Source organism: Vigna umbellata, chromosome 2 (genome assembly GCF_029865625.1).
Source record: "Vigna umbellata cultivar VRB3 chromosome 2, Vumbellata_1.0, whole genome shotgun sequence".
Classification (NCBI taxonomy): Eukaryota; Viridiplantae; Streptophyta; class Magnoliopsida; order Fabales; family Fabaceae; genus Vigna; species Vigna umbellata.
In genome coordinates this window covers 2,537,575-2,561,244 of record NC_142166.1, presented here as the reverse complement: position 1 = coordinate 2,561,244, position 23,670 = coordinate 2,537,575, and the positions used below count along the sequence as shown (strand labels likewise).

At 34.9% G+C, this 23,670-nt stretch overlaps 5 protein-coding genes and 1 long non-coding RNA gene across 7 annotated transcripts; 4 read left to right on the top strand and 2 right to left on the bottom strand.

Moving 5' to 3' along the window:
• The first annotated feature begins 37 nt into the window (after positions 1-37).
• LOC124829018 (RING-H2 finger protein ATL60) lies at positions 38-1,633 on the top strand. Its single transcript, XM_047302438.2, has one exon. It carries the CDS (start codon positions 454-456, stop codon positions 1,312-1,314), a length of 861 nt encoding a protein of 286 aa, XP_047158394.1. The 5' UTR covers positions 38-453; the 3' UTR covers positions 1,315-1,633.
• Positions 1,634-3,176: 1,543 nt separating this feature from the next.
• LOC148203196 (uncharacterized) lies at positions 3,177-3,993 on the top strand. Its single transcript, XR_015784026.1, has 2 exons — positions 3,177-3,738; positions 3,825-3,993. It is a non-coding gene; the product is annotated as an uncharacterized LOC148203196 (long non-coding RNA).
• Positions 3,994-4,129: 136 nt separating this feature from the next.
• Positions 4,130-10,006, bottom strand: PUM23 (pumilio 23). 2 transcript variants are annotated; one of them, XM_047302440.2, is made up of 11 exons: positions 9,813-10,006; positions 9,518-9,727; positions 9,070-9,433; positions 8,477-8,776; positions 7,834-8,001; positions 7,207-7,350; positions 6,880-6,999; positions 6,471-6,656; positions 5,648-5,796; positions 4,930-5,112; positions 4,130-4,792 (listed from the first exon to the last, which is right to left on the bottom strand). In XM_047302440.2, the coding sequence occupies exons 2-11, from the start codon at positions 9,712-9,714 to the stop codon at positions 4,348-4,350; spliced, it is 2,256 nt and encodes a 751-aa protein (XP_047158396.2). In that variant the 5' UTR covers positions 9,715-9,727; positions 9,813-10,006; the 3' UTR covers positions 4,130-4,347. The 2 variants fall into 2 exon arrangements, with proteins under 2 accessions (XP_047158396.2, XP_047158397.2); XM_047302441.2 differs by having other exon boundaries at positions 9,518-9,721.
• Positions 10,007-13,586: 3,580 nt separating this feature from the next.
• On the top strand, positions 13,587-16,507 carry LOC124829021 (pectinesterase-like). The gene is made up of 2 exons (XM_047302443.2): positions 13,587-14,784; positions 15,607-16,507. The coding sequence occupies exons 1-2, from the start codon at positions 13,731-13,733 to the stop codon at positions 16,296-16,298; spliced, it is 1,746 nt and encodes a 581-aa protein (XP_047158399.1). The 5' UTR covers positions 13,587-13,730; the 3' UTR covers positions 16,299-16,507.
• Positions 16,508-16,651: 144 nt separating this feature from the next.
• On the bottom strand, positions 16,652-20,284 carry LOC124829022 (uncharacterized). Its single transcript, XM_047302444.2, has 4 exons — positions 19,368-20,284; positions 18,352-18,823; positions 18,174-18,255; positions 16,652-16,883 (listed from the first exon to the last, which is right to left on the bottom strand). The coding sequence occupies exons 1-4, from the start codon at positions 19,795-19,797 to the stop codon at positions 16,659-16,661; spliced, it is 1,209 nt and encodes a 402-aa protein (XP_047158400.1). The 5' UTR covers positions 19,798-20,284; the 3' UTR covers positions 16,652-16,658.
• A 1,340-nt stretch (positions 20,285-21,624) lies between these two features.
• Positions 21,625-22,614, top strand: LOC124829025 (uncharacterized). Its single transcript, XM_047302448.2, has 3 exons — positions 21,625-21,963; positions 22,056-22,180; positions 22,262-22,614. Exons 1-3 carry the CDS (start codon positions 21,790-21,792, stop codon positions 22,407-22,409), a joined length of 447 nt encoding a protein of 148 aa, XP_047158404.1. The 5' UTR covers positions 21,625-21,789; the 3' UTR covers positions 22,410-22,614.
• Positions 22,615-23,670: the final 1,056 nt, after the last annotated feature.

The following is a 23,670-nucleotide window of genomic DNA, read 5'->3' as shown; positions in this document are numbered from 1 at the left end:
AATGGTCAAAAGTTAAAAGGTTAGTTGCTGGAGTTGAGTGGTACAGATACAGACTCTGCGGCTAATGTTTCGGTTTTAAACAGGATGTACGAATAAGAAGAGAGAGAGATGGCAGAGACGTGGAGGGAAAGGAAACCAATCCAAACTAAACCATCTTCAATATTTAATCTTGAATCTTCTTCTTGTTCAATACTGATTAAGATTATCTTCATTTTTATGTGAATGTGTGGGTCAACCCCAAGTTCAACTTAGACCATTCAACGCCGTGGTCGTCAAAGGTTGTTTTCATTTTGAAGTCCATTGTGGAGGTTCTTCTCTCCAACCTCATTTCTTCGCAATCTCATTCCCATGAATCTATTTTAACTCCGACCCTTCTCACTCTCGTTCACCGTTCCAAACCCTCCTTCAAATTTCTTTTCTTCCGTGCTTTGAGAAGAGAGAAGAGAGAGCATTATGAGTGAGCAAACTGACACTCTGGGTGAATCCCCCGCCGTTGCGTTAATCGGAAAGATAATGATAATCGTTATAATAATCTTCTTCTTCCTTGTTGTAATTGCTCTCGGCTTTCATCTCTTCACAAGAAACTTCTGGTGGCGCGAGCCTGCTCCCCAATCACGGCGCCGCCGCCGCTTTGTGTTTTCCTCCGGTCAAGAGGGTGGTCTTCGTAGGGGACTGGATCCCTCCGTTCTGAACTCCATACCCGTGTTGGTATTCCAAGCCCAAGACTTAAAGGAGGGTTTGGAATGTGCGGTTTGCCTCTCGGAGGTGGTGGAAGGAGAAAAGGCCAGGCTTTTGCCTAAGTGCAATCATGGATTTCACGTTGATTGTATTGACATGTGGTTCCAATCCCATTCTACCTGCCCTCTTTGCAGGAACTCTGTTGCTGTACAATCCGATGAAAATAACAGTGCACAGAACTCAGAATTAGAGTCTCCGACTTTTCCCACTAACGTCTTGGTTTGGGGGGATCACAACCAAATAACTTCAACTGGTGGTGGTTCTTTGGAGGAAGGTGCTTCTCAGCCACCTTGCCCCTCCTCATCCTCTTCCGCTGCTACTTGCAATGATGACGATAGTAACAACAGCAATAGACATGGCGGAACCTTGGTTATTGACATACCAAGTGATATCACTTCGACTTCTTTGTCTCCTTCTGCAAGCAGGTTTGCTGAAGATGACTTGAAATCGCCAATGACGGGAAGACTGAAATCATTGAAGAGGCTTTTGAGCAGAGACAGAAAAAATCCTTGGAGTCCTACTTCTGTAGATGTAGAACAAGCAGCTGATTCAGGGGGAGGGATGCAGCTGAGTTAGGAATTATTTGAGTTCTATTCATTATTTTTTTATTTTTCTTTAATGTGCATATTATTCAGCTTCGAGGTAGGAAGTTGTGAGTGAATTTTCTGTTCTTGTTCTTGAGAGAGAGGTCAGAGCTCTCGTAGATATGGTAGCTGTTATCAATACGTGTGCATATAATGGCTGAGGAGAGCAATTGTTTGAAGTGTCTTTGTTGTATATAGTATAGGTTTCGACTTCTAGCAATACAATAGAATGACCCTCTTCCTTTTATTGGAGATTATTTTCTTCAATATGATGTGAAGTGGAAGGGATACAACATAGGATTTATTTGTCTCACCAATACTAGCAAGCACAAATTTGAAATATGGTAATTGCATTGAAAATCTTCTGTAATTCAGAGCTTTTGTTCTGCTGAATCTTGCTGATACTAAACAGTACGCACTGTAACTAGATTAGCAACAAATATGAATAAAGCTGGTGTTCTTGTGTCAAACTTTTTAAACTGTCAGTGTGCATGGCTGTTGATTGTATGAACTGGTAGATTTTTTTTTAGTAAAGAAGAAGGGTGGTTAATCTTAAAAAAGAGAACGGTAGATAAGACTTTCTTACATTACTGATGATGTCATTGGTTATGTGGCCATCATGTGCTGACTGAAAAATCTTTTGCAGAATATTCATTCTAGTTTACTTTGAAAAACATGGACTCGAGGGCGCATGTAGTCTAATACTTTCTGAATTAATTTTAATTCATGAAAAAAAAAATCTTCTAGAAGAAGTTAGAAGTAAGCTGTTCTCTGTATATGTTACATCTTTGAAATTTTGATCTGAAAATGAACAGAGCATGGAGAAGATGTAAAGGACAAAATATGTGCACCGTTTAATAATGTATTATTATAATTACAATAGCAGTAGACTGAAAATGACGAAACATAAGCGATTGTGGTATAACAATGATAGTTGGATTTGAATTTATGAGTTGCTGTAAGTTTTGAAAGTTTTTGACAACTAGTCAAATCTAATGGCTTGAAGGTTGAACCATTCCACCATCATGCTATCACATTACTTTTCCATCTTTCTCCTCCTTTTTAACTTTCTCAAATTGTATCGGAATATTCTAGCATCTTTATGAAAAAAATATTCAAATTGGATGATTGGATCTCAGTTATTTTGTTCAGGCGTAAAAAAAAAAACTTTCTCAACGGAATGTATAAAAACAATCAAGGCATATTATTTAGATATTTCTATTTTCTACATAAATAACAAAAAGTACAAAATACACTAGAAAATTGAAATATCTAAATAAGTAGCATCAAAAAGATTTTCAAAAAGAAATTATTATGGAAAATAAATGAATCTCGTATCCGATGCCCTACCATCAACTACCACGAAATATTATCGTTTTATTAATGAGTAGGCTTCACGAACTTGTGTCTTCACTGTATAAATAATTTTCAAGTGATTGGGATAATACAAAACAGTTTGATTGGATCAATTATGATTGATAACCCGTTAAACTAATAATATCTCAGTATTAACTTTATAAAATGGTGCAACCAGTTACCCACGTGAGCATCATTGAAATTAAAAAATAATCTGAGAGTATGAGTAAAATATTATTTGAAGAATGAAGCAGCACTGCTACGGTGTGACTGCTGTCCTCATGGCCAAGCTGGAAAGCTCTTTGAAACAGTCAATAAAGTTTGGGGAGTGCTTGAGTGAGACTGATAAATATACAGAACACAACCCAACACAACAACAAATGTATTATTTCTTCTTTTCTATTGTTGCCTTTCATTCAAATAAGCGAAAAGCAGGAGCCGTTTTGGTTTTGCTGATTTCTCAGGTTATTGTCTAATTATTATTCAGTATCTATCAAAAATATCATCTCCAAGAAAGTTCAAACTCAAAGATATAGTACAATCACGTGGCTTATCACATGACCTCTCTGAAATTTCTGTCTTCATTTTCACCAAATCCAAAGTCCGGACAAGGCCGGATGCAGCAGCAGTCAAAAGGCAAGCACATGATCCCACATGTACCCAAAATGGCATCGGATCCCAATATCCTTTGCATTTCTGACATTAATAAAAAATGAATCGAGACTCATATAATTCACATATCACTCACATAGCATAGTATCTTAGCTTTACTTCACTCACTATGCTTCCAGTATCGCTACCATAAGAACCAAGATTCTCCTTCCACTACCATGAAGAGTTGGTCCCCAGCACTCGCTGCTCTTGCTCTCACACTGTCACTGCTATTATTAACCTGGTCAACCAGAGCCGGAGCTGAGGTTTTCCCAACACTACAAGTGCACTCTTGGCCGTCAAGCAAGACTTCATCTTATCGTCACGCTCATAGGAAGAATCTTTCTAAGCAGTTCGCTTCAAGTTTCCGAAGGATACCTCCAAGCAAATCGAATCCGACACAAAACAAGTAACTCTTAGTATTTACAGTTTCTAGCCTTTCCATTATACGTAGCTACCCCTTGACTGACAAGAAAAAACATATCTCTTTCGCAGGTTCAATCCTCCAACATATGGTTGACAGAACAATCTTATTTCTTTAGTTTTGTTTCAACTGCGACAAAAATAACTGTTTGTGTATACTCGTATCTTACTTTCAAATTGCCAAGTCCCAATGTTTGTATGTATTGCAATTTACATTGAATTTTACAGTTTTGCTAACCAAGGTTGTTGAGTTCTGATACACCTAAATATCTAAAATTTTCGTATTCTAGAAACGAGGAATGATGTCCAGGTTTGTACCGCAAACATATAAGTCCAGCAAATATCGGTATATTGGGTGAGGGGCGTCAAGCAAATCATTGGAGGAAAAAAAAAATTATTTTGCAGTAACTACCTTTGTTAATTCAATTTTCCAGTGACATTCTATGTGAAATAGTAAAATGATACAAAATTACTAGCAAAGAAAAAATCATACAAATCTTCAAGCATTAAATCTTGGGGACCCTGCTGACCTGCTTAACACCATCATTCTCTTTAAAATAACTTCGTCTTTGAGCGGAAAAAATTGTCTTTAACTCTACGCATTCGATGCCTTCACTTTCTTTAGAGAAGCCTCGGAAAGATCGCCATCTCTTCGTCGTTTCTTCAATGTCTTCCCGCTTGCTGCAGTAGCAGCAGTATCAAACCCACTTTCAACCTTTTCCTTTTTAGACCTCTTTTTCCTATTAGACTCATCATCATCTCCACTGATATAAGCATTTCTCTTACTTTTGTGTTTTTCTTTTTTTGGGTTTTTATTTTGGAAGCTCAAAAAAGGTGCACCAGAACCTAGAGATTGGTCAATTTCTTTCCTCATTTCCTTTACAGTGTTTGGATTAGATTTGTTATTCGAGGTATCTCTAAGAAAGGAATCGTTTTTCATCAACTTTGTATCATTCGAACCAAACATAGAGCAAAAATCTTTGTAAGTAGATTCTTTGGATGCTTGTTTTGACCTCCAATGATCAGGATTCGCAGCAAATCTGTTGTAATAAAGCAGGTATCAATCGTGAAGGTTAACCTTCAATAAACTTATAAAATCGAGAAGTTAAAAAATACGCTCTCAATTGAAAGTAATAATCTGAAAATTCTATAATTCACTAAATAGCCACCAACATACCCGTCAATATCTAGTTTCCTTAATAGATACGAGCCCTGCTTTGTCTTGGAAAGATCACTTCGCACAGCTAACACCTCAGACACTATAGTCTCTCTTAGGGACAGATTACTGACCGTGAAGCACTTATCAATGGTAAAAGCACCAGATGAGTTGAGTGCGACCTCCCCAAAATGTCCTTGCAGTCTACAAAATAAGTTATAAGTTATGAAAGACAAAAAAGGGAAAATATAAAGACAATAAAGTAGCAATTTTCAAATCCATTAAACACAGATTATTAATAATTTCAACATGAAGTACGTAAAAAAAATTAAAGGTAAATTGGACTGGGGAAAATACATACCCCCTCCAAAACTTAGGCTTTGGGAACTAGAGTCACTAAGTTACAATTTTGGAATGTAAAACAACCTCAATTTAAAATTATCTCAATAGATATTTCAATCCATTTAGTGTTAGTCAAAAGAAAGTATTATATAAATCATCCTAAACCACAAAAGGTAAATCTCTAACTATTAATAAAATAAAATATACTCCCGCAAAATAATTTCTCTCATCTCATTAGCTTGAACAGAGATCCCATTAATTATGTGAAAAAAAATTGGAGTTTAACAAAGAAATAGAAAACATAATCTAAAAATATTGTTTATGTCATTAAGCCCTGCAGCAGAAATAAGAAATTCCTAGAGAAAATAAATGGTAGACGTATAGCTGAAAGATATACTTGGTTATCAATCTGCGCTTCAGTTTCCCAGAAGCTCCTGAACTTAGAAAAGCCTCAATAACATGTGATCCTCTTGAATCTCCCACTGCTTCAAGAACATGAGTTGCCTCCATGGAAGTTATACTTCTGATATAAGGTTGTATATATTCCTATGAAAATATAAGGTAGGATAATGGAATTGAGCATATCAATAGCCTATTTAATGTAAACACCATATAAAACTAGCAGGCTCAAATAAAATAACAATGAACAATTTATGGCATAGTGCTTCCATGAACTCCAACAGTAATTCTCTGTTTGGTACAAAGGAAAGAAAGTGAGAAGAAAACTAAAATTTGAATTTAGAAAATAGAAGGAAAGAAAAGTTTGAACTTTTGACTGTAGAGGTCAACTTTCCTCTCCTTTTATGTTTCCTCTCCAACCAAACAACAGAAAAATGCATCAGTATTCATGTTTTCTCTCATCTAGCCCTCCCTGTTTTCTTTCTTCTCATTCGATCATCAACAATACTATAAAAAGTTCACCATACTATCATATGTCAGACTGCTCATCACTATCTCAAAAAATACAGCAGAAAAAAACAAAATGACTCTAAACAAGGAGATCTTTAATATCTTAGAATCAAAGAAGGCACAACAACACTTAAATTCATCATGATTTTCATTATTTATGATAAGGGATGAAAATATTTCTGTAGGAACAACAAATGGCAGATCTGTTCTTAATTTTAAAGGATTTCAACAAAATGCTTCCTCTCATAGCTTTGGCTAACAAAACCAGAAAGAAAGTAGCTAAGACATCAATTTTCAAGTAAATCACTTACACTTCTAAACCGGAATACTGTCTGTAAGATCAGAGAACCCATGACATTCATTCTAGCACCACTTTGCCAGCTCCAGTTGGACTTATCGTCATATGTGAAACAACTGTCAAGAAACATGAGTCGTGGAACAATCCCTTTCGGAGAATCATCCACTGGGCATACCGCTTCAGCAAGGACTTCACAGCACTGCCCCAAAGTTAAAAAATAGGTCATTAAAGTTTTCACAAGGACAAAAAACAAAAACAAGATAAAAATAACTTCTGAAATGCAAGTAACCCCATTTACTTTTCAATTTTGAAGAAATCATTGTAGACATGAAGTTAGGTTTTAGAAGCAATAAATTAAGAATCTCGAATACACAAGAACATACAGATCTGCATATTGTAGACAATGCAACCAAAGTGCAAACCTTGTGTTCGTTAACATGAAGCCTTTCACTGGCAGCAACAAGTGAAGCAACAACTCCTGACCTTCCCATTTTGAAAAGATCCTCCAAATTTGGCCCAAGTTCTTCCCAAATCAACTCCATCTACCAAACAATAAAAAGTCACAACAAACACGGGAAAAAATTTGCAAAAGAGAAAATTATAACACAAATAAAAGAAAATGCATGAGACAAAGGCCATACATGCAACATTCTGCAACCAATCTTAAAGAAGATAAAATTAATTGGTCACCCTTAAAAATGTAGAAAATGCTCAGTATTGTAAAGCAGAAAGGCAAGTGGGCACAATACCAGATCTTGATTCCTTGCATAAGAAATTAATGCTTGGACAACAAAGTTTCCATGTTGGTGAGAAGATAACTCAAACAAGTAATTCCTGAATACTTTAGTGAATAATTCATTGAACAAGGCCTCAGGAGATACTTCCAAAACGACCTGAAAAAGATTTACAAAGTTTTATTGCCCCAGAATCTGTGGAAAAAAAAATTCACAATGTCTCCATAAAAAAAACTTGCTGCCTTCATAAAAAAATGCACAGGCATAAAATGGTTAAGTATACAATGCCACATGAAAATATGTCCTATGAGGCTGTTTAAACTATCACAAAACAATTCACATGCATAACATGCCCAACGTTCACTGTCAGTAAAGAGATAAATTATTTAGGGACTATTTAAAGTTGTTGAGATTGTACCTGTGGAAAGGTTACCCTGATGGTAGGTATATAATGTTTGTTTGCTTATGTACTAAAATTCACATTTACTATGGAAAGTACGAAAGGAAAATGAGACTTTTTCATAAACATCTTTAAAAGAACTAGCTAATGTAGTTTCTGTTGAACTTCTGTTCGTATTTTTCAAAAGCTAATGCACTACTGTAGCTAATTATATAGTTTTCTTTCATCTATATGATACTCACCTCCATTAGATGGCTAAATTTAGATTCTTTTAATAAATTCTTGAGATCTGCTACTACTTTAGCGTCTATAAAATTGCCCTCTGCATTATTCTTATCCTTGCAGCCAAGAAGGAAAGGAATCACATGTAACAACTCTTCATCATCGCCTGCCAAGACCCTCAGCATTGTCTGCCATTAATTAAAGAAACCCCATTGAGATGAGAGGAATAAAATAGAGAAGCAAAAAGTACAATTAACCATAAGCACATAATGGCATCACAGAAAATGTTTATACCCAAGAGGTAATCTAATAAAGTTAAGAATGAATTTAATAATCTCTGTAGAGTATGATAAAGTTCTAAAGAAAGCAGATCCTAAGAAATTACTGAGACGAAGGCTATATCTCGCAAAACCTCCATCGTAATATCAACTCACTATGGAATGGAATTACAAGACTCTAGAGGCTAAGACAATATAAAAAACCTACACATGCCCTCGGCATCAACCAAAGCAAGAAAATTAAATTTGACTTTATAGAGAACCTCATTGAATAACAATAGATGGCCCATAATCTAATAGTAAATACTAAAGGCCAAGCATGAAGGAATACAAGTATTCATTTAATGCAGACTATATAGGAAAGAGAGGGAGATGGAAATGATACCTGGAAAACCAAACTACTGAATTGGTCAACTTGTAGTGTCTTAATACATTTCTTAGCATGCTTTAACATATCTGAGACAAGTACTTTCAGTAAATTTGGAAATCCAGGCTGAAAATTTGTTGCATCGTCTTTCTTTGAAAACTCCTTTGAATTCAACCGCTCAGCTAATAGGGTAGTCGATTTTGATAAATAGTATCCAGACTTATCTAATGGTACTCCTCTACAAAGGCAGAGAAGAGTCCGAAGCACATGAGAACCATAGCAGTTACACATTACATCAACAGAATTTGCTGCAATCACCTGCCAAATGACATGTATACGTATGAGAAATCACATTTAAAGCAGAAGAACATCCTTCCTGGCCATGTCTTCCTCTTCCCTTCCCACAATTAACATTTTATTTCTCTGACTATATCTAGACACTGCCTGACTAGATTATTTTTTTTGCCAACATCAACTACCTTTGCTGGTAAAACTCATGCTTACATGCATAGTTTGAAAACATTAAAGCAGAAATAAAGTTGAGGACCAGTTAGTGGCAAGCAATATAAACATTGATTTACAGAATTCAACTAGTATGAAATGCATTCCACCTTGCATATGATGGTTAAAGCCTCCTCAACCAGAGGGCGAGCCTCATCGTCTTCGAGATGAACGGCTAAAGACTTGATGGCGGTCTCAGCAACATGAGAACCGGATCTATCCATTGCAATATAGGGGAAGTCGTTAGCAGAAGAGTGAAGGAAATCACAAAGGTGGTCAACATCACAACCCTGGAGAATGGTCTCCAAAGTGTGGCTAACAATATAATCGGTTGCTATTTCGAATTCTTTCCCCTTGGTTTCTTGGAGCGCATTAGCACATATAAGTGAACGTTCCTCCAATTCTACCCCCTCGGTTTCAAAAAGATTAGCAATTTCTGAGAAGTATTGGGTAGTTTCAGGGTCAAGTTGCTTCCTACAAAACATAACGTAAATTGAAAAAAAAAATTGAATTAGTTGAAGGGATGAGAAAAAACTGAGAAGAATAGTTATTGGGTACCTAACACGGGATCCTTGAGGCGGGGAAGTGAAGGTTTTGGAGTTTGTGTTTGAGTGTTTGGGATTGGAATCAGATTCATGAGCGGCTCCCCCTTTCTTATGCTTTCTCCTCTTACTTTTGGCTTGCTTGAGGGATTCATAATCGTGGTCGCCCATTGAGCTCCTTGACACCAATGCTTTTGAACCAACAGATACCATAAGCACCCTGTCACTGTAACTGTTAGTGTTAAAATTGAATCAAATAACCATTATTGTAAACTACAGAGGGAGAGAGGGAGACAGAGAGAGAGCATTACGTTGAGGTTGAGGTTGAGGTTGTGGTTGTGGTTGTGGTTGGGCGCACGGCGCTGCTGCTGCTTCCGCTTCTTCTTCTCTCGGTGGCGCGCGACGGAGAGTATGAAATCAAGTACGAAGAAGCATCACTCACACAATTTGAAACGCACCGTTTAAACCCTTTACCCAAACCTAGTTCTACTGTCGTCTCTTCGACGCCAAACCTCTTTCGCCCCTTTTTACGAAGCCTTTTATTTTACTTCTTAAATTAACCACAGACAAAATGTTGTTAGTTTTAATTTTAAAATTTTCTCATTCAAATAATCATAGTTTACGAAAATATCAAGGTATCAAATTACTAAAATGTTTGGAAGTGATAAAGGTGATTAAATTTAAAAGATTTTATATAATATTTGAGACTTAAACAACATAATCTTTGTAAAAAATAATTTCCAGTAAAATATTAAAGAGAAAAAATGTTTAAAACGGTTTATGGTGTGGTTATTTGTATTTGAAAGTTAGTAACCTTTTTTTCTTTGGGTAAATTGAGACAATTTCAGGATATAAATATCCTAAGAACCAAAAACTACTTAAGATGTCGTCAATATCACATTATTATCTATCTATTATAATATAAGAAAAAAATATTAGAAAAATTACTTTTTTTATCCGTATTTATTCTTTTGGCTTCCACGTGTTTTCAAAGACGTCATATATGTTTTTATTCATAAATTATTTAAAGTGTTAATTGTTTTATAATATAAATTATATTTTAAATGTTTTGTTATTATTTGAAATAAATTTTATCGAATAGAATATTTATTTGATGAAATAAAATAACATTTTATTTTATTTTATGGTGAAAAAAAATACATTTAGAATATGGACAAAAAAATTATAAGTTTTTAGTATCATCATTTGATTTTTTTTATTACTTGTCTATAGAAAGGTAATTTATCTTTCTACTCATTATTCATATTTAGACTATTTTTTTATAATTATTTAATACGAATCTATTAATATTTATTATATATGAGTTTCTTTGTTTAATTATTAAACGACTATTGTAATACATTTTAAATAAGTTTTGCACATATATTGATTATATATATATATATATATATATATATATATATATATATATATATATATATATACCTACAAGTATTACATCATATAAATTTGTCTATATAAACGAGTCTATTAATATACTTTATATAAGTTTGTTCACTCATTGATTATACAAGTCTTGCAATACACATTACACAAGTTTTGTCCACACATTGATTATACAAGTCTAACAATACACATTATATAAATGTGTCCGTATACTGATTGAATAAGTCTAGTATTACATGTTAGACAAATCTATCAATTTATTGGTTAGATGGGTCTAACAATACACATCAGACGAGTCTTTTCGTATATTGATTAAAAGAATATAACAAAAAAATTAGGTGAGTCTAACAATACATATTAAAAGAAACTGTACATATAGTAATTAGACGAGTATAACAAAAAATAGTAGACAAGTCATTTTACGCATTGATTAGACAAATATAACAAAAATTATTAAACAACTTTAGGAATACATTGATTACATGAGTAAAGCAAAAAAATTAGACAAGCCTCTTGCGTGTTAATTAGACGAGTATAGTCATACATATTAAACAAGTCTAGTACCGATTAGACAAGTCATTCATATATTGATTGGACAACTCTTTCAATATACATTAGACAAACATTTCCAAACACAAATTAAACAAGTTTATTAATACATATTAAACAAGTATGTTCATTCATTGATTAGATGGACATTGCAATACATATTAGACGAAACTATTAATAATTAATTAGATGAATATAAAGAAAAACATAAGATAAATTTAACAATATGCATCAGACAAGTTAGTTTATATACTAATTAGATCAATACAAACATTGTATATGTCATTTTATACATTTATTATAAAAGTCTAGGAATAAATATTAGAAAAAATAAATTATATAAAAAGTATTAACTATTTTTTATACTAATTTTTTTCATTTTTAAATCTATCTTTTTAGAAATATATATTTTACTCTTATTTCTTAAAATAATATTATTTAAAACATTGTACTTAATAATTCATTTCAAATGTTTAAAATATTTATTTCTAAATATTCTTTATATTTTTAGAGAATCTATTTTGTTTTTACAAATATTTTATTCTTTGTATTTTATAATGTTTGTTATTTATATTTTCATAAATATATTGACTTTCTGTATTGATTCTATTTAAAACTTAGTTACAATTTTAAAAATATTTATTATTTATGTTTTTAACCTCTAAATTTATTTTAATAAACAACAACAACGCACGAGTTTAAAATTAATTTATGCTTAAAAAACAAACTTAATTATTAGTTTTATCTCAATTAAATCTTTTAATTTATTTTATATTCAATTTGATCTTTTACTTTTAAAAGTTTTCGGTATAATTATTATTTTGTTGTTATTATTTTACAAGTGGGTGAGCTTGTGTGTACGTTTTTAAAACAATGCTAAATAACACTAATTTAAAAAATTATTAAATTCATGTATGACCAATTCTGTTATATTTTTTCTAGACAGTGCAATTTAAAAGTAAGAAAATGATTTTTGAATTATGGAAACTAAAAATAATTTATTTTTAGATTATATTATTCGGAAGTCATTTTTAAAATATTTTTGAACTGTAAAATCCGAAAGTAAAAAAGGCTTTTTAATTATACAATCTAAAAATAAAAAGTGACTTATAAATTAAATAATCTAAAAATTATTTTTTTCTTGACCTCTTCCACTTTCGAAATTTAATTTATCTTTTAGATTATTCATTTTTTTTTTCTAAAACAAGAGATAATTTTTAAATTGTGTAATCTAGTTTTTTTTCTTCTGAATTAGTCTAGAAGTAAGTAAATTTTGTATGTGGTGATCATAGTGTTAATATTTGTAACCCACCTTTTTGCGGATTTTCCTATGAAAAAAATGCAATATCTGGGAATTAATTTTCTGTGTATTTTGTTGTGGATAAAAATTCACAGGTAATATTTTAATATATTTATGTTTGTTTGGATTTAACGATTTACTGTGTATTTTCAAATCTGCTCACAATTTTTCCCATGAAAATTCAAAAGGTGTTATTTAAAATATTGTTTTTTCAATTAATTACAATGATCTCATTAAATTAATTGCATTTAAAAAGTTTATCATGTTCAGTTATACACAGAAGAAAACAGCTCTAATACAATTTGAAGTTAAAATGTTTATCAGTAAAAATAATACATTATAATTTTAGTTTTCTATAGTATATTATTTAATAGTATTTATCATTGTTCAAGAATAAAATAATATATACTCAGATATAATATATCAACTAATGAAGTTACGTGCGGGTTTAAATTTTGCAGGAAAACTTCCCTTCGAAAATTAAATTTGAAGTAAAAGATTGTCGTTTGCCTGACTTGGCTCATCTACACAGAGCAAAGATGAACATCAAACACAAACCTTAAATTTGTTTTGTTTTAATGAATGAAACTTGAATGTAATACAGTTTTTAGAAACTAGGCAGAAGTAACATATTTGTTAACTGTCATGATAGTTAATACTGCATGTTACCACTTTGGCTGAGAAAACACGTTTTTCAAATTTGCGAATTATTGGGGGATGAAGACAAAAGAGGCTCAAGAACTTGAATTTATGCAGTAGAAATTTATTTTGAGAACGCTACTACAGGTCACGCCAAAGCAAATTAGGACCACCTAGCATTAACTTCTATACTGTTCTGTCATGTGCAAGCTTTTCCAAGAGGCCACACAAACTCCCTATCCTATAATTTCTCAACCTCTCCAAAACAAAACACAACAATTATTATCTCTTTCGTTACTTTCCTTTCCTCAGAGTAAGTTGGAAACTGGGATCCATGACCAACCGAATAAAAACAGCTCTTCCCGCTATTTTGGATGCCCTCACCAAAACCAAGACCAAGACCAAACTCTTGTTGGCTCTTGCTGCCACTCTTCTTGTCGCCCTCGCCGTTGTCGCCGGAGTCAGCTCTCGCAAGAACTCCGGCGACAATGCCTCCACCTCCAGTTCGTCGCACGCCATCATCAAAAGCGCCTGCAGCAGCACCTTGTACCCGGAGTTGTGCTTCTCAAGCATAGCCTCTGAACCCGGCCTGGCCGACAAAGTTTCCAGCCACAAGAACGTGATAGAGCAGTCGCTGAACATAACCGCTGGAATCGTTGAGCGGAATTACTTTACCGTGAAGAAGCTCTTAAACGTAAAGAGCCTGACCAAGAGGCAGAAAACGGCCCTCCACGATTGCTTGGAAACCATTGACGAGACCTTGGACGAGCTCCACAAGGCCATAGATGAACTCAAAGACTACCCCTCCAAGAAGCCTCTCTCGCACCACGCCGAGGATCTCAAAACTCTCATCAGTTCGGCCATAACCAACCATGAGACTTGCCTCGACGGGTTCTCTCACGAGCAGGCCGATAAAAGACTGAGGAAGCATTTCCAGGCTGGCCAGGTGCACGCCGAGCACTTGTGCAGCAACGCATTGGCCATGACAAAAAACCTCACTGACACCGACATGGCCATGGCCATGCACAACGACGACAAAAACGAGCACAGGAAAACCATGGAGGACCCCCATGAAATCGTGTGGCCCCACTGGATTTCCGCCGCCGACCGCCGCCTTCTGCAGTCGGGTACGGTCAGTCCTAACGTGGTAGTGGCCGCGGACGGCAGCGGGAACTTCAGGACGGTGTCGGCAGCGGTGGCTGCGGCTCCTGAGAGTAGTAGCAAGAGATACGTGATCAGGATCAAAGCAGGTGTGTACAGAGAGAACGTGGATGTGCCAAAGAAGAAGACTAACATAATGTTCCTTGGGGATGGCAGGACCAACACCATCATCACAGCTAGTAGAAACGTGGTAGACGGGAGCACCACCTTCAATTCTGCCACAGTTGGTCAGTTCCTTAATTATTCTTCTTTCTTCTAGTTCCCGCTTTTCTAACATGCTAAATTCATCCACATTAAGATGTCAAAAGGTACATGGTTCAGTGCTTAACTTCAGACACTATTATTATTATCCAAATCGCTCCATTTTTCTTTTCTCGGATACTAACATATCCCAATGTGCTTTCAATCATATTGTGCTTGGTCCCCCAAACGACTGCTTAACTTTGTTTTGAACATTGCTAAAACTAATGATTATTCTATAGATACTTTCTATTCAAAAGCTAAAGTGTCTCTTTCGTTCTCTTTGTAAACAGTATCTATATCACGTTCGTGTTTATGTCATTTAAAGGAAATGAGTGTGATTAATGGAGAAAGGAAAATTAAAAGAAAAAAATTGAAAGATATTGTGGATAAGTTTGTCAGAAGATGATACAGATTCCAACGTACCACGACAGAAATAAACAGGCTGTCCCACCAATAAAGCATAGATCTTGAAAGTGAGAAGATGAAGTCGGTCTTCTCTGTCTTGCACTACATCATTATTACTCAGCTAATTTAGGTGTGACTTTAAAGTTTTACAATCGTTGACTATACCTCCAACAATGACGACCATAATTTTGAAAATAGCAGTTTGAGAAAAGTAGACGTTGTGACTAGTCTCTTCACTTGATTCAATTTTACAATAACAATTACATGATGACCTGAATTTAACCATTATTTTTTGAAGAAAAACGTACCTTCTTTTGATTCAATTTTAAAATTCAACTTAAAATACTTGCACTATAAATGAACAGAGATATTTAACAAGTGGTTTTGGTTTGCAAGTGCAGCCGTGGTTGGTGAAAGATTCTTGGCAAGAGACATAACCTTTCAAAACACAGCTGGTCCTTCAAAGCACCAAGCGGTTGCTCTCAGAGTTGGTGCTGACCTCTCAGCATTCTACAGGTGCGACTTTCTTGCATACCAAGACACCCTTTACGTCCACAGCAACCGCCAATTCTTTATCAGTTGCTACGTAGCAGGCACAGTCGACTTCATCTTCGGTAACTCTGCGGCTGTCATCCAGAACTCGGACATTCACGCTAGGCGTCCTAACAGTGGGCAGAAGAACATGGTCACCGCTCAGGGCCGCGTTGACCCCAACCAAAACACCGGCATTGTCATTCAGAAAAGCAGGATTGGTGCAACCAAAGACTTGGAATCTGTCAAGAGCAGCTTCCCCACGTTTCTCGGGAGGCCATGGAAGGAGTACTCTCGTACTGTCATCATGCAGTCAACCATAAGTGACGTCATTGACCCTGCTGGGTGGCACGAGTGGAATGGGAACTTTGCTTTGAACACGTTGTTCTACGGGGAGTATCAGAACACTGGGCCTGGTGCTGCAACCTCAAGGAGGGTCACTTGGAAAGGGTTTAAGGTCATCACCAGTGCTGCTGAGGCTCAGCGCTTCACTCCTGCCAATTTCATTGCAGGTTCAAGCTGGTTGCCCTCTACTGGCTTCCCATTCTCTCTTGGCCTCTAGTTTTTCATCTCTGTCCCCTTCACTTTCTGTCCTCTTTTACCTTCTATTCACTCTTTCTTGTTCCATTGTCACCTCCTAAATATAGTTGTTTCAATTGAGGACAGGTCAGACAGATGAAAATAATGAGGGAGTGCGTTCTCAATCAACTCAAGCTTCCCTCTCCTATGCTTGTATTAATTTGTAGTAATTGTGCGTTGGATTTTGAATTAGTACCCGAGTCTCCTTTCTATTTATCATTAAATGCAACACTATTCCGAGTACCCATTGAAGACGAGGAAAATATTTAGTAAAACGATAGGGAAACAAATATTTTCAGGAGTAAACTCCATGCAAGGACAAGGGATCAATGTTATATTATGTTTAGTGATGATTGTTATTGCAGGGGAAGCAACCACATGAATTGTGGCCTAAGACTTGAGGGTTACACTGGTTCTTAATCTTTTGTGCTTGTTCAACGGTCTTCTTGATTTGCTCCAGGTGCTGCTGTCTGGCTGCTGCTTTCCACTCCTCAGCTTTTCTGTGAACCACTGCGATCTTCTTCATCAACTTCTCTTCCAAGGATGATCTCATCTTTTGAATTTTTACCTAAACAATTGTTTCAACAACATTCCTTAGTTTCGTTGCTTCTTAACCTTGTTTGAATTTAAGAAATTGCTAGGTAATATGTGTACATTATATTTCATACACGTTAAAGTATAACACACCACCCTACACTTTTAATACTGAATTAATTGAACAAGAAACCTGAGAACTATTTAGCCTTTATAAATGAGTTGAATAGTGCTACTTTTACAACCGTCACTTTTGGTGACTCAAACTCACTCCCATAAATCGTTACACAATAATGAAGAGAACCAAAAGTGGCCGACCTTGAGATAGAGTGTGCTGTTTTGAAGCGGATAAAAAGAAGCCATATATTATTCTGTTTCCCCCTCCCACATTCCTCGCAAGATATACTACAAGTCAATCACACTGTAGCCTTTAGTCTGTCCAAACAAATCATCGACATGTTCTAAAAAGTAATATAATATTCATATCCGTTTTATATTCAAGTTGAACAGCAATGAAGAGAATATATCAAGGGCAGCAGCTACGACTATAACTCGCCAAATCAACTCATAAGCTCCAAGTTCCTCACGAATTTCTAAACAAAAATCGCATTTTCTCCCTAATATTATATTAGGAACAGGATGACTTATGGGATTATAGTTCACTTTACCAAAGAGGGAAGCACGAATACGGATATTCATTGCATTAAGGAAGTGTGGAGTGGTCAACAAAACAATAGAGAATGAAGTCCTTAAACGGGGGCTGAATCGAGGAGGAAGGCAAACTGTACGCATGGCAAAAAACTTTGAAATGTAATAAAAAGTTCTAACCAGCAGATGCCAACTAGTATGTACAGTATTTTATCAAATGAATCATTTTGGGTTATTATTATGGACATATAAATGGTCAACATCTTGCTACATGCCAAAAACAAAAAAAAATAGGAAGGATGTTTTGTACATGCCTACAAGCTTACTACTTACTATTATTTCAGATGAAAAAACATGAACAAGAAAATGGAGTAGCCGATAGGCCAATGCAGGAAAAATCAGTTTTTCATGTTAAATTAATCAAAACAACGTTAAGTACAAAGAATTTCCTGATTTGATAAATTGCAGCCATGACTTGTGCTGAAAGCCTGAAACTATTTTATTTTAGGAGAATAAGAAACTTGAGCTTAAATGATTTGGTCAATTGTACCCGGTGAAGAGTTGCAGAATAACTTTGTTTGGAAAACTATTACTGATGGTTTCCACACGCATTGTTGTTGAATGCAGACCACTATAACTAATCATAATTCATCAGAAAATATCAGCAATTAAGTACCTCAAGCTTCCTTGATTGTGCTTCTGCTTTAGCACTATGGAGGTCTAACCAAGCTTGAATTTTGGCTTCTTCTCTCTGATACCTGCCGCACATACTAAAATTTAGTCCTTCTCAACAGGCATACAATATACAACATCAGATGAAATTACAATAGCTGACTACTACAACGTTTATTTACCTGAGACAAAACTTGGTCTTTTCCTCTTGTTCCCACGTAGCAACCCTGCAGTCTGAATCAGCTTTCTGGCTAGCATTATGTCTCAAGCTCTTTGACATTTCCTTTTCCTCCTCTTCTCTTGAGCTCCAGTGTGATGTTACCGAATTATACGGTGTTCCTACTTGCAATTTGGCAAAATGACACTCCTCCAGCCGAATCAGGTCAATGGTGCAGGTTTTGTTATGGTGGTTTGCGGAGGACAATGGTCCCGACTTACTTGCAGGAGTGTTATGGCGAGCAGGAGATGAACTCTTGAATGGGGTGTGGCATCTTGAAGCTGTGCAACTTCCAAGAGGCGTCATCTCCGTCCCAGCATCCTTACGAACCACTTCCACTGCCTCCTCAGCTGGGTCTCCAAACAAAAACCCTTCTCCAGTTGGCTCTGAATATTGCAAATTAGGGAAAATGGGCACAGTGCTGTCTTTGAACTCACCTGCATTGCAAACGAAATTTCACTGTTTGTCAAGGAGTTATTTAATTTATAAACTTTAACTCAATCATATCATTTAATTGCAAAAGGATGAGATTTTTTATCAATATGTTTGTAGTGAGAGTATCAGCTTCTTTGGAAGTTGCAAGTGTAGACTGCAGTTACAATCATTCTTTACAGTAATAGCTCCTAGCTTAGTAAATTGATTTGCAGCCACAAAACCAACTAGTCTAAGATCTATTAAAGACCCAAAAAAAGAGTCTTTTAACCTATATTTGGATCATTTCAAAATTCAAAAATTGATAGAGAAAATAACATTTGAAAGGAAATGTCGACAAATCCTATCAGCATTGGTAGCATTAAAAAAAAACATGAATGTAATTTCAAATTAAAGTCATTCTAAAACAAGTTTTATACAAGATTATTATTGTAGAATGCGGATAAGCAGAAGTTTGAGAGTTGTAAAGAGAAAGGAGAAGAGAGACAGGATGATAATGATGAGCATAAAAGCAAGGGGAAAGTTGAGAAGTAAGGATGCTTATAGCACCTTTTAGCACAGTGTGCGTGGAACAAGAGATCCCATTAGAAGCATGGGCTGTGTCATGGTGGTCCAAAGACACACAGCCTTGAAAGTTGCCAGAGTCAGGGTGCACCTTTATGTTAGAAGGCTCAGAGAGCTTTATAGTGTGAGGTGGGGAGTGGTGGGAGCTGATGAGCCATTTCTCTGCATCGTCCCATTTGGAAGGGAAGCTCTTTCTTGAAAATTTGCCAACACTGTTGAAGCTGAAAATGGGTCTGCCAGGGGTAGAGGGAGCCTCTAGTCTCCTGTGTGTGATAGAGCTGCTTCCATCTCTGTTGGCTGAAACCTCTCTGCTATCCGAGTTACCGTTGTTTGGCATTGGAAAGGAGTTAACAAACTCAGTTTGAGCTTGCAGATTAAGTGGAGTTGTGTGTGGTGCTGCTTGTACCATTACCATACAAATTCATACCATGTTGTATATAAATATTTTTAGTTGGTCTGAGGCATAAGATAAGAGTGGGGTCTGTATTAAGCTGAGCTTATTGGGGTAACTGAGTGGAGAAAAAGGGAGTGTGGCTACTAGTCTAGTACCACTAGTGCCTAAGCCTATATATTGTGTGTTGTCTGAGCTTTGGTTTTGCCATAAATAAAACAGTGGGACATGAGAAAGTAAGTGGATAGTCAGATAGAGTAACAGAACAGGAGCAGCACGCTGAACTGAATAAGGAAAAGGCACTGTTGAGTTGACTGGATGGATCGGAAGAGTGTTGAAGATGATGAAATAGTGCTACTGCTGCTCACCCACTGCTTCATCAAAAGAAGAGGGAGCTTCGGGACCTGCATACCAAATCCTTTTACCAACAAACAACATCAGAATTGGCCTCTGTCATGCACTGTTACCTCACTCAGCTTGCACGGTTTACTTTCCCTAATGCTACATCAAATTCAACCCACCAACAAAATTACCCTTAGAAGCATTATTATGACCTGTTTCATACTCAAAGAAAAAAAGTGAAATATAAATATGAAAGTGATATAACCTGACAGAATGATTCTATTCAGTTGAGGTATTTCATATGTAAGATTATATATATATATATATATATATATATATATATATATATAAAGTATCTTCAATGTCTGTTTGATGTTATTAAGTATTATTGGCTATAATCTGATTTTTTATGTTTTAACACCCACTTACATTATTTTTATGGTGTGAATGTTAATGCAAGATACTTTTACTCCATGGAAGAAATTTTTAATATATTCGTATACAGGGGATTGAATGACAAAAATAAAAACAAAGTGTTGGGTCTTATCAAGAATTAAAAGAATAATAACAACGTGATTTAGAGTTTTGTATGAAAAATTGTCGTTAGAGTATTACAGTAGGTTAAGGTGACACATGTTGTAACTATGAATAGATAAAAACTATTTAAAGGAATGATACTTTATTTTCAAAATAAATTATTTAAAATATATTAATTTATTTTAATATATCAATATTAGTATATTTTGAAATTTTGGTAAAAAAATTAAAAAATAAATTAATAGAGAATTTGGACTCTTGCATCCAGATTGTTGTGAAGTTCAGAAACCAACACAATTTATGTTTCCACAAAAAATTCTCTTTCAATTTGGTTGTTTTAATTAGTTTAAAAAAGAACTTTTATTTTTTCTTCAAATTTACATAATTCTCTATTTTGTTTTGAACATTAATTTTGACAAGACCCTGTTACAAACAAGTCATCAAGGAAATAACAATGAAGTTACGATCAACTACAAAAAAATACACTAGAAAATAAGAGAATACAGACAAAAGAAAACTAAAATAACAGTAAACAACTAAGATGAATAACCCCGGTGAATATAATAAAAGCAAGATCACAGCTTTAAACACAACGAAGTTAGAAAATGAATCAGTGAAGTCGTTTGATGTGACGTGACGTTGGTCCTCTGTAATTATACTTAGTGAAATCATGGTTGAAGATCGTAGCTTAAAGTTTTGAAAATTTCTTCATTAAAAGCATGATAACTTACTTGAAAGGCCATGTGGTCTTACAGTGATGTGTTGATATAAGAGATTATGTATATTATTGTGTGAAGTGAAGAGCAAGAGATTGATTGATTTCATAGTGAAATGGTGAATGGACCAACCAACAAAACGATAAGCATGATGAAACCTGAACTGTGACTTGGAGTTCACCGGCAACGAAGGTAAGGGATAAGCCACTTTGGCCCTACATTACTATTTATATTACAACATTTTATCATGATAAGACACAGGCCTTTAATAATTCAACTTATAGCATTTTATAATAATATCATAACCAATGCTTTACCATTAATCAAAAACTAATTAATTAAAGGATGAGATCATTGCCTTACTATATAGGCAGGGCCTATCCCTCACCACTTTTATTCTTCTTCCCGGACAATCACATTCATGGCTGCTACCTCTGTTTCCTCAATTCAAATCCCAATTCACAGATATGGATCATTTCTCAACTGCCCAAACAAAAAATTCATCTCCAAACCAAGCTATGTCCCACTCAAAAGGGCATCATCATCATCATCGTCATCATCGGTAGTGAGGATCGCAGCATCCATGAAGAACAAGGTTTGATGTTTTTTGGGTTTGATGTTTCCCCTCGTCTTAGCAGAAGGAAACAGATGTTGTGCTAATTAATGTGTATTTAATTGGCTAAACAGGTTTACGAAGATCGTTCTGAGGGCATAGTGTGTTACCAAGATGAGCGAGGGGAAATCATTTGCGAAGGGTATGATGAAGGGCCCTGTTTTCAAAGAATTCCAGACCTCACCAACAATCATCCAAGGTATACCCAATAATTAAAAATCACACCTTTTCTTGCTCCAGTTTTTCCTACTTCTAATACTCATATCCGTGGCTTCACCAGAGAGAGAGAGGCTCAAATCACCAATCTTCTTCTTCGACAGAGTTGGCTTCAGATAGTGAAAGGAGAGAAGAACTCCAACGATGGCGCTGTTGAAGAAGGCCGTGTCAGAAAGGACTTTAACTGTAATGGTTTTAACTCACTGTGCTAATTCATTACCTTATTCGATCTCATCTTTTCAGACTCGGAGATCTTAGCAGCATATATATATGTATATCTATATACAGACTGTGTATGTATGAAAAAGGCTTTTTGTGACAAAGGAAAAGGATGTTAGCAACATGTGCAGAGGGTTTTGTTCCTCTTGCCACTTGTAACTTTTAAGGCTTCATAATGGGAATGCCACCTTTGCTTAATTGCACCTCCTTTTCGCTTAGATTATTAGTTCATATTTTGTCTCTGTGTCCTTGTATTATAAAAGAACAACTTCGCTGTCTGATGATAAAGACAATTTGTGAAAAACAGAAGAAGCCATGTTTGATGCTCTGCTAGCTACTAATTAAATAAAACACACTTTCACTTATCTTCGATGAAAGTCAAGATAGATGTTGGTCGATGATGAGGAGAGTTTGAATCATTTGCTTGCATGGAAGAAGTACCAAAATGGTGGATTCTTAATTGGAGTTCGGGATTTTTTGTTTGCATTAATGACTAGGTTTATTAAGTTTTATTCATAAAAATTATTTTAACTCGTTTAATTTTGTTCAAGTATTTAAAATTTCACCCACTTACTTATTCAAAATCCGGCCTGATAGCCTCTTTAAACTAATCAGACTGAAAAATGTCTTAATATATAAAACAATTTTTCTAATGATAATAATTTACAATCTTAATTTTTTCACGTGAATTTTATTTACAAAGTCTAACTTTACACTTTCGATGGTGTGTAGATTTTATTCATGTTTATATTTTTTTTTCGTTGCTTTTTACGTTTAAACATCAAAAGTAAATAAATAAAAAGTGAAAATAACAAATCATATATACATTATATGATATTAGATCTCTAATACATGGAACATTCCATTAAGAGTTACACTGTTAATAATCAAGATAAGTTAAATAAGATTACATAAATATCTACATTACCCTTTAAACATTTTTAAAATAAATTTCTCTCTTATAAGAGATCAAAGTATATATATATATATACAAAAACATATTTAATAATGGAAACCAAACAACTACAAAATATTTTTTCTATTCTTTAGTCATTCCTATGGACACCGTAATCTTGTAGCATGTTTATTCTTGTGTAACACAGTCAAAATTGATTGAAAAAACAATTACCCAAAATTTGAATAAGCTAAAGTTTTTTTTTTAAATGCATGTGTATATATTAAAGCGTACACATCTTATTTTCACATCTCATCGATACTTTAATGGATATAATTTCATTTTACTCACTTAGTTAA